This window comes from Lactuca saligna, chromosome 2, assembly GCF_052625555.1.
Source record: "Lactuca saligna cultivar CGN05327 chromosome 2, ASM5262555v1, whole genome shotgun sequence".
Lineage (NCBI taxonomy): Eukaryota > Viridiplantae > Streptophyta > Magnoliopsida > Asterales > Asteraceae > Lactuca > Lactuca saligna.
In genome coordinates, this window is record NC_136418.1 from 57,264,574 (window position 1) to 57,281,368 (window position 16,795).

Here is a 16,795-nt window from a genome sequence, read left to right on the forward strand (position 1 = left end):
AAAATGAAAAAAAAAATTTAAATATTATTTTCGGAACATGAATTAACTAAAAAAAAATAAAAAAAATTAAAAAAAATTAAAAAAAAAAATAAAAAAATGCGTCTCACGGTCTCACAAAATATAGGTGGTCTCAAATGAACCTAACCCTATATATATATATATATATATATATATATATATATATATATATATATATATATATATATATATATATATATATATATATATATATATATATATATATATATATATATATATATATATATTGTTTTAGAATCACATTAAAATAAGTTGAGTTTTTATAACTAAATATTTATATTTGGTTTTTGAAAAATTAATTATTTATTTGTCATCTTCTCTTTGTTTTATTTTGTTCAGGGGAGCATTGTGGTGCACGAGAAAAACTATGGCTGACGCGAGTAGACTGAAGAAGAGCTCTGCAAATTTCTTCATCGTCGTCCTTAATCTCTCTCTCTCCTTAATTTTGCTTATTATAAACACACATGCAAGTAACTACAGCTACATATGGTCAACATCTTACAAATTATATGACTATTTCGGTACTCTTGCTGTTGTATTATATGTTAAACATCGAAGATCGTTGCCAATTGGCTATGAAATAGACATTCAACGTTACTTAACTAATTTTATATTGCATTATTTTATGACGTTTACAATATATTGCAGTCTCTGATCTTTGATATCACATATAAAATTAGGTTTGTTTGAAGCTGCTAACCAGTTAGCTTTTGGACCTTTTGCCGTCCGAATCGTATTATAATACTCATAGAATTCTGTAATTAGTAGTTTAATATTACTCCCCTCAGACATTTTGTCAAGTTACTGTATCTGATTCGTTGCTTATTAAAAGTGTTTGATCGATTCGTGAGGTTTTCACAGCGATAATAGTTTGTCGAAACTCGAAAAAGGAGAATTCATTTCAGGTGACAGAAGCCATGAAAAGGAACAGAATTCGAGGACCTTGGGATTTCGAGCATGAACTTACCGGCGGTCGTCAGAAATTGATACTCGGATTGGACGGCGGGACTACCGACACGGTGTGTATATGCATGCCGATTACTCCTTTCACTCCGAATCATAATCCTCTTGAAGCTCCTCCGGTTTATGCTCGTGCTGTTGCCGGTTGTTCTAATCACAATAGTGTTGGAGGTATCCATTCTTCTCTTCATCTATCGCGACTATTTCTTATCATCTATATGGATCATGGATGTGTATTAAACGACTGTTCTTCCTTTATGAAATAGCAAAATTTTGTTACGATTATCCAAATGCATAGCTTAGGGTTAAAAATTGAGTACTTCAGTTTATGAAGATTGTTTCTGAATCAAATCAATGCTACCTACAAGGCTACAAATTTAGTTGATATAGAATCTTCATACAAAACTCAAAAGTGTAATGTTATGATTTAGGTATAGTGATATTAATGGTTGTTTCATATGATTTACAGAAACTGCTGCAAGAGAGACACTAGAACAAGTTATGGCAGAAGCTCTTTTAAAATCAGGATCTACTAGATCTTCTGTTCGAGCTGTTTGCTTAGCTGTTTCTGGAGTAAATCATCCGACAGATCAGCAAAGAATTTTAGATTGGCTTAGGTTATTTATTTGCTCTACATTCTATAAAATGCAAGAACATTTTTGAGATGATGTATTTAGGTTTTTTTGTTCCATTTTGACCCTTGTTTGTTGTATGTGTTTTTGAAAAATTCAGAGATATATTCCCGAGTGATGTTGAATTTTTTGTTGAGAATGATGCTGTGGCAGCTTTGGCTAGTGGAACAATGGGAAAACTTCATGGGTGTGTTCTAATTGCTGGAACTGGAACCATTGCTTATGGATATACTGAAGATGGGAGAGAAGCTCGGGCCTCTGGTGCGGGACCCATCTTAGGTGATTGGGGAAGGTATCCTATCACATACAAACTTTTACTACTTCAATGCAAGAAATAACAACCTACTTTCATATATTTGCTTATTATAACATCTTACTTTGAAAAAATTACCTAATTATAGCAATGTCATCCAAATACAAAGCGATTTTTATTGCTATAATTGGGTAGATTTTAGATTTATCAAAGTAATGTCAATATGTCATCCAAATACAAAGGTGTAATAGAAAAATGATGAAAGTAGGATATTATATATTTATATTATATTAAACAAATAAATGAAATAGTACATTGCTGTTTCTTGTATATGTGTAGTGGATATGGTATAGCTGCAAAGGCTTTGACAGCTGTAATAAGGGCTTATGATGGGCGTGGCCCACAAACAATGCTTACGTGTAGCATGTTGCATGAGCTCCAACTTTCTTCTCCAGATGAACTCATTGGGTATTTCTTTCTTCAACTTTTCACTTTCTATATCTTTATTTTTTAAATATTATATTTAGATTCAACTCACCATATTTGAATTTGAATGGCATTGCCAGGTGGACTTATGCTGATCCATCGTGGGCCCGGATTGCAACTCTAGTCCCGGTCGTTGTATCGTGTGCGGAAGCAGGGGATCAAGTTGCAAATGACATATTGCTTCATGCTGTTCAAGAATTGGCTTCTAGTGTTAAAGCTGTTGTTCATAGACTTGGGTTGTGTGGAAAAGGTTCATTTCAAAATCAAAAATACAAAAATAAAAAAATAAAAAAATATCAACATACTTTTTAATATACATACTTAGTCATTATAATTTATAACCATTTGGTAGAAAACAGTTTGACTTTCTTGACTCTAGTAGTCAGTATCTTGGGTTAATAAAACGATGCTAAACCATTTGCAAAGTATATTATTAATGAAAAATCAACTAAATAAAACAATATGCTAAACCATTTTGTTCTTTAGAAAAGGTTTATTAAAGTTGTAATCTACTATAATAAATGAAGGTTTTTTTACCACATGTCCTCTTCTCCTTCATTTGGACACTTGGCATTTTCTAAAATTTTTAAATTTTCTATTTTCCACTTGTCATTTTATTGGATTTTTCATTTTATTAAATTAAAATTCCACATTTAATGTGTAATGTAATATATATGTAAAATATTTATTAGAAATGGTTTATATATGTAATGTATTCAATACATTAAAGTTTCAATAATTTTAATAATTTAATTTTTTTTTTTCATTTTTCTTATAAATTCAAACTTTTCAAATTATTAAATTTCATATTTTTTTTTTTAATTAAACCCATTACACCTAGTGACCCAATAAATTGAAATTATACATCCGTCTTAAATATCAGGAAATGTAATAATTACATTTTTTGTCCCTATAGTTTTTAATATAGGAAATCACTGAAATACACTTTTGCTCCCTGTAGTTTTTATGCATTTATTACATTTTTGGTCCATGTAGTTTTTAATTAAGGAAATGACTGAATTACAGTTTTAGTCCCTGTATTTTAATTACAGTAGTTTTTAATTTTCATTAATTACAGTTTTGATCCATGTAGTTTTTAATTAAGGAAATGACTGAGTTACAGTTTTAGTCCCTGTATTTTAGTTACAGTTTTGGTCCCAGAATTTTAATTACAGTTTTAGTCCTTGTATTTTAGTTACAGTTTTGGTCCCAGAATTTTAATTACAGTTTTAGTCCCTGTAGTTTTTAATTTTCATTAATTACAGTTTTGGTCCATGTAGTTTTTAATTAAGGAAATGACCCAATTACAGTTTTAGTCGATGTATTTTAATTACAGTTTTGCTCCCCGTAGCTCTTAATTTTCATTAATTACAGTTTTGGTCCCTGTAGTTAATAAATAAGTCCTCTCTATGCTTTTTCTAAAAATTATTTTGTGTGTATGTATCTCACACGTAATCTTACTTGCCAATATTTTGTATTGGTTTATTCAATCGAAAATATACTTTTTGAAAGTTTTTGAAGGAATCAAACTTATTATATTACAAAAATATCAAACACAAAATAATATTTTGATTAAAAAATCATGAAATAATTGGGGATTATTTAAATTAATTGTTAAATAATATTTTGATTAAAAAATCATGAAATAATTGGGGATTATTTAAATTAATTGTTTTTCAGATGGAAAAGATACTTTTCCACTTGTAATGGTTGGTGGTATTCTTGAAGCAAATAGAAGGTGGGACATAGGAAAAGAAGTAATTACTTGCATTGCGAATGACTTCCCCGGGACCCACCCAATTCGGCCAAAGGTAACTTTACATAGGAAAAGAAGGGTTTTATTATTATTATTATTATTATTTTTTTATAATATTAAAATCATTTGTGTTATGTTTTTTGTTAAGGTGGAGCCCGCAGTTGGAGCAGCATTGCTTGCGTGGAACTATTTAATAGAACAAGCACAGCTGGACCAATCAGATGGAGACTATGATTAAGTTTAAGCCATAGATAGTGGAATTACAGCCAGAAAGTTGATGTCTGATGGTTATAAAGTTGTATAGTTTCAAGGGAATATAACATATAAAGTGTAGAGAAACAAAAAAAGAACGATTTTTACTATTGCTATTAAGTGATTGTTGTAAGATTTTGTATTTTGTCTTATGTTTACCTAGTTTTAGTTACTGAAAAACTATGTTCGAAATATGTGTTACATCTCTAATACCCTTTTACGTATGGGTCAACAAGTCAATCAAGTAAGTCAAAATTGTTAGTCAAACTGTCGAGAAATAGGAGGGAAATTTTGTTTTATAGTATCACTTGCTGCTCTATTGTAATGGGATTCATGATGAGGTTTTATGATTTATGAGTCAGATTCATAAACGGGTTAAGGCTAGAAATAGGGGTTGAAGTTCGCACCAACAAGCCATGGCATTAGCAACAATAGTGACGAAAGACGCAAAACGTTACACAAAGGTACATTACTAGAAAAATAATTTTAATTTTTAAAAGAATTCATGATCATTTGGTGGATGAAAAGTTGAGTCGAGGATCAATATTAATTTAGAAGCTGAACAGAAAAGGATTGGGAGAATAGCGAAGATTAGCCGATGAAGAATTTGAAATTAAAAGGCAACAAGGTAGCAGTGATACACGAAACAATCCAATAAAAAAAATCAATGTAGGAGTGATACAAGAAACAATCCAATAAACGGAAGAAGACTTTTGATGATAAAGATGCAGAAATATCAATTGACCGGAAAGATGTAATCCTTAATTCTGTATTTGGCTTCATAAGGGTAACCGTTGTTGTAAAACAAATAGACAAACAGTCAAACAGACAAATAATATTGAAAATGACATGCCGAATAGTTGCGGATAATAAATCATGTTATTATTATTATAGGTACCAAGTTTCGTCCGGAAATCAGGTCGATCATTTACGATCATGTCTCATTATAAGGGAGAAGGAAGTTTGTCCCATTGTCAGAAGAATTAAAATAACATAACAAAAACCAACATCGAGTTGTTGATCTTTGATTGGTAAAAGACTACATAAAAGAAGATCTTTTTAAAGGTTTTTACGTCGTTTTAAGGTTGTAAGCTTCAACGTAAACACCCTGGATTTGATGGAGAATATTCTTCGTTCCAACAACTATAGAAGAAAAGATAAACGCAAAGCGATTACTCGGAAAAACGGAAGAACTCTAATTTTGTTGTTTGCAAAAAAACGCAAAGAGAGGAGAACAGAAGGCGATTTTGAGGTGTGGAATAAATGGGACCTGAGAGGTCCTATTTATAAAGAATACAAAAACCCGAATCCCCCCAAAAGCATATCTGATGACAATGTCCAACCACTCACAAGCTTCCATGTGGCAATTCAAATTTCGAATTCGATGATGTTGGCATCGCATCCGATTCGACCCGGAGTTTATCCAGTATGTTTTGGAGGCTTCGGGAATATTCCGTCTGCTTATCCACAAAATCACCGTTGATTGGGCCAGTCCAAGCGGCTTGACCCGAACTCACCAAAAATAAAAGCTCCTTAGTTCCTGATGCGTTGTGTGAAATGTCAAGTGCGCCTAAATTGCGTCATGACGCGCACTTGCATTACAACTAGGCTACACGTGAGTGTGTGGGCTTGGCCTTGTTGGGTTTTTATTCAAATGCAATTTAATTATAATGTCGTAATTAGCAACGAAAACATTTTTAGATTTGAATAAACTAAAATCATTTTACCCATCAAGGATCATTTTGCAAAGCTTAGGAAGATTAAAACTCAACCATAGAAAAGAAAAAGTTTGCAACCTTTGAAGATTTTGGTTCATCTTAGGAGGTTGGAAGTTAATGAAGAATGTAGAGTAGAACTTCACCTTAGTTAGAAACACCAACAATTCATCAACTTGATAAGATGCTAATCTTCATCTTGTAATAATAATATTCTTAAGACTTTAAGAACAACATGACGTTTTTGTTTTAAAGGAGACTTCAAAGTATCATCGTCTTCTTTATGCTCTTAAACCTTTAAGAGACAAAGAGAGAAATAGTAGAAAGAGATAGAGAAATTCGAATCTTCAAAAGAACTAGTTGTAAGGTCACACCTTATGATCTGATGAGTCAAACTCTCTATACGCTATCTGTCAGCGTTAGCGTCAAGATCAGTATTAGCGCCATTGTCTCAAGTCTATCAGCATCAGCGTGTAGATAGTAGTTACTGTTGGGTTTTAGTATACTACAACATCCTATGGTGCACATACAACCCTAAATACCTTGGATCTATGTTTTCACTAATTATACATGCAAATGGTTTCCAAGGTATTAAACCTACAACTACCATACATTTGACATAAATCATATAAGATACTAGTTAGGATAACATACCTTTTGATGGAGCTTGAAGTCTTGATGTATTTGGCCTTAAGAGCTTATCCCTAATAGTGTGGAAGCCTCAAATGGAATCACAACACACCATGGACAAAGATGGACATTTGAGATAGAATCTTCACACACCAAAACACCTCTATATTTCTCTATGAAAAGAAGTGGTGATTTTGGCAATGGAGTAACCTATTTATATGTAGGATTCCAAGGATCATGGGTATAACCCAAATCCATACCCATGGATTTTATGATCCATGGTTCATGTGGCCCAACTCTTTATGTATCCATACATAAACTTAGTCCAACATGAATCATAAGCCCAATACATATAAATATAACTAATTACCATAATTAGTCCCCATAGATTTAATTAGTCTCTTTTGATCACTAAATTAATTCCAAATTAATTCTTGATCGGTCCTAATTAAAACATATGATTTTATATTAATATATTATAACTTATAATATATTAATAAACCATAAATTAGCTTCTCTCAAAAGTCCATCCTAACAAATTGTCCTGATGATATGCAACCCAAATGGACCATGCTACTCTCGGATCAAGTACATACCACTAATAGTTATGGGCTTAGACATCTAATCCAACAGTCTCCCACTTGGATAAGTCTAAAACTATTATTGCAAGTACGACTTCATAACCTGACTAGAAATCGTAGCTCTTAAAGCCGCTGTCGAACTCTGAACAAATCAAATGACGCATCCATTAGATAAGTGATCATATATTCCTCCATTCTAGATATCATATGGACTGAGACATGGATTATAATCATTCTCTCTATCCATTTGTTGTTTCCCGATTTCCGATTTATGACGACCTACTAATTGAACAAATCAAATTAGTCCAGGCTTGGCCAAGCACTTAGGGGTGTCATCACTAAATCATCGAGGGGCCCACAGATATTGCTTTTATCCCGAAGGTAAAAGGAATGGATAAACTTCGAATCATATGGCTTGTTCTACTACTTGTTGAATTATACACAAAGGTACGTTTTATAACATCGAGTTACCAATGTGTTTTCGTGCAATCAATGTATAACCAACTCATAGTAACAACTCATATCTCTAGGTTTGAAGAATATAAGATATTATCGTCTCATGATCACTCGTGATAAAATCCATGAAGTGATTCAAATGAGCGTGGGTTGAATCCAATACCCAGAACTTATGAGCACTCATGAGTGTTGTAGAAACTCTTGCTATGTCCAACATCTTAGACATCTACAAGCCAACTCATGACAGTCTTGATTCATATCTACTTCCAACATATAACCCACTGTGGATGGTTTGAATAACTTAGTCATCCGGGAAGAATGACCTAGTTTATTTCGGAAGTCAAAACATGCAAAGTGAAACACAAGAATAATATTAATCCTATATGGCCCCGACACTTTGAGTGTAAATAAAAACACTTTTTATCTAAGCACCATATTGATTACTCATTATTTATGTTTTGATTAATCAACTTAATACTTGAATAAAAACAATAGTCATGCCATGCTCCAAGCATGCACACTATGTTTGTCCAAACAATAGATTTGCCATACTCCAAGTATGCACACTATGTTTGTCTATGGTCCCTACTTTGTGAATTAGATTAATTGAACATGATTCCAATTATGCTCATATCACAATCCCAATACTTCTTGTAAATGTAAGAATGCTAAACTCTTGCCATTACACTATACTTCCAATAGTCCATGAACAACCAATCTTTGGTAGACCTCAGATTGTCCTTGACAATTGCTTAATCAATTTAGTCATATGGGACACGAGTCATGCTACAAAATTTTTTATTTGCCATGTTCTCACAATTCGAACTATGAAGAGGTATGCTGTAATCATAATCGAATTTTGAGAACGCAACATATATAGAATTTCCTTATGTTGAACCATTCCAACATAACATTCATATATATCCTTGACTAAAGTTGATTAAAGTCTCAATCTAAGCTTTTAGAATTGAAATGAAGTATATCCTCTCCCTTAATTATAGCAAAACAACTTTTCAAAACGAATCGAAACTTTTGTTTTCTATAATCAACATTGCTAACTTGCAACACTTAGCATAATAATCATGCTCCCACTAGCACAATGATTATTATCTTACTAGCATAACACTTATGCTCCCATTAGCTTTGACATGTACCCAGAAATCAACTAGACTTCTAGAAATCAATACTTTATTGACTTCCTTACCAAAGTTCAGATTTCTGATACGAGATTGCTTTGACAAAACTTTATCAAAATCATACACCTTATCTTAGATAGCTCACAGGTTTATCTAAACAATTTCAGAACTATGAAAAGGGATGCTATAATCATAGTCTCAATTGTTAGACCTTTGTCATTTCTCATAAGTCCATGTTAGTGTGCCGGTTAACGACTTTGAGAATGCAAAGATCATAATTGCTATCTACTTAAAATCTACTTAGTGAAAGTGTTTCCTTACCATCATTTTCATGAATCACAGAGAAACCTTATGACACATATATTTTTATGGTGTATGTGTTCCTATTCATGTGAATTTGTCAAAACCATAATCACAAAAGTAGGTTAGTGACAAATCCTAACTCATATGAACTGAACTTGTACAATCTTAACTTCTTGCCACTTGGTAGCACAAGACCTATTATTGCTTCCAAGTAGTTATGCAAACAACTGAGAACATGTAGAACTCAAATGCATAGCCAACTTTAACTGGAATGGCACAAAAATAAGAATATGTCAACACGATAGGTTATAAACCTCTAGTCGTGTGCTAGTGATGAAATACATGTTTTATTCTTGATTAGTTCTTGAAACTATTTCAGGATCTTTTAGACTCTCCCACTGTCCTCTTGACATATAAGACTCTCTTGCCAAATATTTAAGAGATAGTATGGCTTCTAATCAAGACAAACACTTCACACAATTGGCATTAGTTGGTCTTTGTTTTATCCAAAACAACAAAATTTACCATTTCCAAATGTACAAGATTAAGAAACATGTTTCTCTACATTTGAAAAGTGTTATAAACCTTTCTTAAAATCATGTCACTCAAGTTACAGTCTTAGAGTATGACTCTAAGACTTGTTTTTGGAACGAAATATGATTTATCTTTTGATTTAACCATTTCAACAATTCATGATTCCTCCTCTTATCCAAACAAATGTACTAAGGTGTCCTTAGAAGATCAATTGTGATATGGTTTTATAACCATTAAGATGATCATAAAACAAGATACTTTAAGTACTCTCCCATCTTTATAGATTTGATAAACTTTTATCTTTCTGCCTAATTTGATTCTTCTCATTCGCTCTGCCAATCATTGAAACTTTTCCAATATTTCATAATTACACTTAAACTTGTAAGCATAACCATATTTACTAAACTTTAGTAAATCATGACGAATAGTCTTATTGATATTTTGTGGTGGACTTTAACTAGTGCACAAGAATGTGTACTTGATCCCTTAGTCCTTCACTTGAGTCACATATACATGTGAACAAGGACTTAGTCTTAACTTTCCAAAGATGACAATTCTCATTCATCACACAATACACTTGCATAATTCCAAGTTTCTATCCAACTGAAACTTGGGTGATGAAAATCTTTCCTTATTTGGTAAATTATGACACTACCACAAATGAAAGAATCAAATCCATTTTCCAATATTGTTATCAATAGAAACATGTAAACAACAATTTTCACAAATGTCATTGTAAGGATACTTAAAATAAATCAATCAAGACTGTTTTTTATTTTATTTTTAAACTTGCGGAAAAATCTTATCCTTACAATGTAAATACATATGAAAAGTATCTTGATATCTATTCATAAGCAATCTATCATAACTCTTAAGCAGTTGCTCAAAATTCTGATCATCGAACCAACTTCGTGATCAGAATCAGCATACTCTTTCTTTAAGCTTCCTTTGATTCTTTAAAACATCAAAATGTAATTAGATTACATTATGTATTAAGAATCTCCAAAAGATACTTAATAGAGTTAGATAATGAACTTTAGCTGAAGTAGAGTCAAACTTTTGACTTTACCATATCTTCAGGTAAATCTGCTAGCTTCGCAACCAATGCCCATTCTTTTGGCAAAAAAACATATGGACTGTTTGGAAATGGTATATGAGACTATCTTAGACTTATTCTTTCTCTTTACCATTAGGTCAAATGACTTGACCATGGTCGATCCCCTTCCATTGGGAAGAGAAAGTTTTTTTTTTTGGACTTCTAATGTTACCATTGTCAATGTCCATGGAAGTTTGGGAAGTTGATCTTACAATCAAATTTTGCTTTATCAGTGCCCCAAATCATTGCTGATTTAGCAGCATCAAGAAAATAGTTAAGATCATTAAGGGTCATGTCTTAATCTATCATCAGGGTGTGACTGAAGAACCAAGTCAACAGCCAACTATCTCGAGACTTCGACACCCGACTCTCCCGGCTTGCCAATAGGGATTGAGTGACTTTGAAATTTTCAATTATGTGAACTTGTGGGATAGGGATAATAGTTGGAGGAGGTGGAGGAAGTGAAGCATGATTTCCAGTACCATTAATACACAACAAAGGGATTAATATTTCACCTTGATTGCCATGTGGGATATCATCTTCATCAGGAAAGCTTTTTCCTAAAGATTTGGGAAGACCATAGTTGTCTTAACTAGACATTTATAATGGAAGAAATTCAAGTTTAGTTGATTTAAAGTCCTTAATATAACACCCAATATGAAATATTAACGCTAGGACCCAACAACCTATTTATAACTGGAAGAGGGATGCCGTAATCCAAGTTATAAAATAGTTGAAGGTAGGTAAATGATGATTTACCAATTTCCAGCATGAAAAATGAAATATAATTAAGTTTTAATTGGATTTGAAACTCCTAGATCTTTTGAGATACATTGAACTTTCAATGGCATGTTTGAATCTCGATTGTGCCCTCTCAAGTTTGTGACTGGGATGCTGAGAATCACAAACAACGTGTGAATAACCATGCAAATTAACTTGGTACCCTTAACTTTATCACCTAATTGATGTGTCGGTTAACCACACACGCTCCACCAATCTATGATAAACTTAAGTTACCCTTTGCCACACATTGTTAGTCCCATGTTAGTGTTCCGGTTAACCACACACGCTCCACTAACGACTTAACAAAGGTGCAAAGTGAAATTTCATGGGTTAGCACCATTTCACATTTTCCTAAGTAACTAAGATTGGGAATTTATAAGTGTTTAGTTACTTAGTATTTATCATTATACTTTTAATGAAGGCATAATTATAGTCTTTATCCTACCCGTTCGGCTAACGACCCTCCACCAGTCAAGGAAGTGGTGGGTGAGAGTGGACACCCATTAAACTACTATTTTATAGGCAATAACCTTATACCCCCTTATAGACCGGCTTCGTGAATGAGGCCTACTAATGATAAAATTGATTTTATCTTATACATATCTATATAATTAAAATTATAATAATAGTATAAGGGTGTATTCTAAACACTTAAAATACTTGGTGGTTTAATCTATTAATTAAACTATACTATTAATTTAATTAAACTTAAACCACATCTTTATGGAATTATTAAATCTTTGAATTTTAACCTTTTAAAATTCTAGGGTTTGGAATTAAAGTGTACATGGGGGTGACTTTACAAATTCCAAAACTTGAGGACAAGTATTGAAACTTTTCAAAACTTTTCAATTTTATAACATATGAGTTTAATGTTTATGGAGTTCATAAAAACCATTAAGATCAAATATTCCAATTAACACAATAATCAAATAATTTTTCTATGATCTAGATTAAACTCATAAGTAAGATAATTCACATCAACAATTTTCAAGAAATTAACTAATCATATAAACTAATACAAATCTTGAAACTTTGACAATTATCCTTTGAAGACTCTTGGAATTCATAACCTAAAGAGTTAAAGAATGAGACATTTCACATCCATAACTTATGGAAGTTTCAAAACTCTTAAGATCATAACTTCTTAAAAAAACTTTTGAGCTCTAAAATTTTATGACAAAATTTGTAACTCCTTAAAAACATTTAGATCAAACTTTTAAAACAAATAAAATAATCACATCATTCTATCTTTTATTAAATTGATCTAATTCAACTCTTGTAATAAAGTGACTTAAGTTTTACAAATAATTAGTTTTTCATAAAATCAAGTAACTATCTTAAAATTTGACAAACTTCATGTTTTTTTTTTCCTTTTTTTTTTCAACTTTGAAAAAAAAAATACATTTGCATCAAATATAACATAAAACAACCCATGGCTCTGTACCACTGTTGGGTTTTAGTATACTACAACATCCTATAGTGCACATACAACCCTAAATACCTTGGATCTATGTTTTCACTAATTATACATGCAAATGGTTTCCAAGGTATTAACCTACAACTACCATACATTTGACATAAATCATATAAAATACTAGTTAGGATAACATACCTTTTGATGGAGCTTGAAGTCTTGATGTATTTGGCCTTAAGAGCTTATCCCCACTAGTGTGGAAGCCTCAAATGGAATCACAACACACCATGGACAAAGATGGACATTTGAGATAGAATCTTCACACACCAAAACACCTCCATATTTCTCTATGAAAAGAAGTGGTGATTTTGGCAATGGAGTAACCTATTTATATGTAGGATTCCAAGGGTCATGGGTATAACCCAAATCCATACCCATGGATTTTATGATCCATGGTTCATGTGGCCCAACTCTTTATGTATCCATACATAAACTTAGTCCAACATGAATCATAAGCCCAATACATATAAATATAAATAATTACCATAATTATTCCCCATAGATTTAATTAGTCTCTTTTGATCACTAAATTAATTTCAAATTAATTCTTGATCGGTACTAATTAAAACGTATGATTTTATATTAATATATTATAACTTATAATATATTAATAACCATAAATTACCTTCTCTCAAAAGTCCATCCTAACAAATTGTCCTGATGATATGCAACCCAAATGGACCATGCTACTCTCGGGTCAAGTACATACCAATAACACTTATGGGCTTAGACATCTAATCCAACAGTTATGTGTAACCTTTGTATATTAGGTATTGATACATATAACTATAGAATAGATAGCAGATCCAATATCTTTGTTATGAAGATCGATTCTTAGTATATATTAAATACAATCCCTTCAATCAAGAGATATACTTGTATAGATTAGTATATATTCAACATTAGGGTGAAACCCTAATGTAATCGTCTTGGTGACCGTCTTTGTGACAACCCGTTTTCTTGGTGAAAACAAATCATTTCTTGGTGAATTCCTTATGTGCTTTACTTTTTCTATTATTTATTTTCTTAGTTTGTTTTGTTCTTGTTTATCATACTTGAAGTGTATCCGACTGATACAAACCTTCAATTGGTATCAGAGCAGGTTTTTGATACACTCAAGTAATTATGTCGACCACTTACAATCTGAAATCGACTGCTTGCAACAAAATTCCTCCATTTGATGAAATCAACTTCACTACTTGGAAGTCAAAGGCCATGGATGTTCTCGAGATCGTGGACTTTGATATGCTTGATATCATCAACAAAGGTCCCATCGTTGTCAAGCATCAATCATCCAATGATGGTGCATTTGATAGTAAGCTAAAAAGAAAATTTGTATCAAGATACAACAACGAAGAGAAAAGGGGGTTGAATCTTGATGTAAAGGCAAGAGTTGCCATTGGAATCTCACTTCCTTATTTTGTCTATCGTTTGGTTCAAAACTGCTCAATTGCTCAAGAGATAATGATCACTCTATCATTTGCTTTTGAAAAATAAAACCTCTCAAATGACGAAGCTTCAAAACGTAAGTGGCAAAACCTGCTTTGATACCAATTGAGGTTTGTATCAATCGGATACACTTCAAGTATGATAAAGAAGAACAAACTAAACTAAGCAACTAAAGAATAGAAAATGTAAAGAACACAAGGAATTCAGTGGATAATGGTTGTTTTTGAAAATTTTAAATTTTTATGATTTTTGGGATGTTACACTGGATTTTGTATCATCTGAATGGCATTGGTGTTTTTATAGCAGATCGGAGTCTTTGAGAAATTTAGACCATAATCAAAGAGCATATTTTGAATCCATATAATCTAAGCCAACACCTTCTAGCGGCTACATATTCATCTTCAGTAGTAGAGCAAGTCACTAATGTTGCTTCTTGCGGGACCAACTTACCAATCTATCTCTAAGAACTTGAGCCATTCCTGATGTACTTTTATGATCAATTCCACATCCATCATGATAAGAGTCAGTGTATGCAACCATCCTGAACTCAAAATCTCGAGGATACCATAACCCAAGATTGAGTGAATGCTTCAAGTAATGAAAAGTTATATTTATAGTGTGAAGATGAGATTCCTTAGGACTGGATTGATAACGAGCACACAATATGGTAGAAAACATGATGTCAGGATGACTGGAAGTAAGATAGAGCAGTGAGCCTATCATTCCTCAATATAGAGTTGCATTCATATCAGCGCCAATAGACGTTGATGAAGACATTGGAGTCTTTGCCAGTTTGCAGTCAGAAAAACCATACTTCTTCAGCATAACTGCAATGTATTTAACTTGACAAACAAAAATACCATCAATTAGTTATTTAACCTGAAGACCTAAAAAGAAAGTTATTTCACCCATTAAGCTCCTTTAAAACTTCTTAGCCATGATCTCAACAAATTCAGAACTTAGTTTCTCATTAGTAGATCCGAAGATGATATCATCAATATACACTTGAGCAAGAATGATGTGAGATCCTGAATGCTTGATGAACAATGTGTTGTAAATCTTTCCTCTTTTGCATCCACTTGCAAGAAGATAGTTCGCCAATGTGTCATACCATGCTCTCAGTGCTTGCTTTAAGCCATATACAACTTTATCTAGACAATATACATGATTTGGAAACTCTTCACATTCAAACCCTGTAGGTTGCTTTAGAAAGACTTCTTCTTGAAGATATCTATAGAAGAAGGTAGCCTTAACATCCATTTGATAGACATTGAAGTTCTTGAATGAAGCAAAAGCGAGAAACAAACGAATTGCTTCAAGTCTAGCAATAGGAGTAAAATGTTTCATCATAGTCTAACCCTTCTAGCTATTAGAAACCTTGAGCCACAAGTCTAGATTTGTTCCTTATGATGATCCCATCTTTATCCATCTTGTTTTTGAAAACCCAGTGAGTTTCAATGACTATTTTTCCTTGTGGCTTGGGAACAAGAGTCCACACACGATGGCGTTCAAATTCATTTAGCTCATCATGCATAGCCTTGATCCTGTCAACTTCTTTCAGGGCATCAACGATGTTTGTTTGGTTTAATCATCGATACAAAATTCACAAACATGTAGAAGTTGCGAGTAACTCTGCTATGAGTGGGAATCCCAGAATTTACATCTCCAATGATTTGAGATTTAGGATGATGTCGAAGAATTCTAGGATTAGGACATTCATTTGAGTTGTTAAGAACAAAATTGTCTTGAATTGATGATTCAGCTTCCTCAGAGATGACAAGCTGATCTTCAGAGATAGTTTGTGAGCTGATAATTTGATCAACATTAGGAGCAATAGGCTCAGTGTCATATGGCAAGAATTCAGGAACAGGTTCTGAAGGATTGTGAATAAGTTCATTCATAAGTGATGACGGGTGATAAATCCCATCATATATGAATGAGTCTTCATAAAAAAGTGACATTGAGAAGTTTACTCAATAGTTTTCTTGAAAGATTATATACCCTGGAAGCTTTAGATATTCTAGAGTAACCTAGAAACACACCTTCATCAGCTTTAGCTTCAAACTTGGAACATTGATCTCTTTCATTCAAAATGTAACAGACACACCCAAACAAATGAATGTAAGAGATTTATGGCTTCCTTCCTTTAAGTAGCTCATAGGAAGTTTTCCAACAACGCTTAACAATGATTGACCGATTTTGGGTATAACACATTGTGTTGACAAGTTCAGCCCAAAATGACAAAGGAAGACCAACA

The 16,795-nt window shown here is 32.6% G+C and overlaps 1 protein-coding gene across 1 annotated transcript; it reads left to right on the plus strand.

Moving 5' to 3' along the window:
- The first annotated feature begins 340 nt into the window (after nt 1-340).
- LOC145031003 (uncharacterized) lies at nt 341-4,520 on the plus strand. Its single transcript, XM_078979430.1, has 7 exons — nt 341-1,170; nt 1,469-1,616; nt 1,732-1,923; nt 2,224-2,352; nt 2,451-2,620; nt 4,051-4,181; nt 4,275-4,520. The coding sequence occupies exons 1-7, from the start codon at nt 957-959 to the stop codon at nt 4,362-4,364; spliced, it is 1,074 nt and encodes a 357-aa protein (XP_078835556.1). The 5' UTR covers nt 341-956; the 3' UTR covers nt 4,365-4,520.
- The last annotated feature ends 12,275 nt before the right edge of the window (nt 4,521-16,795 follow it).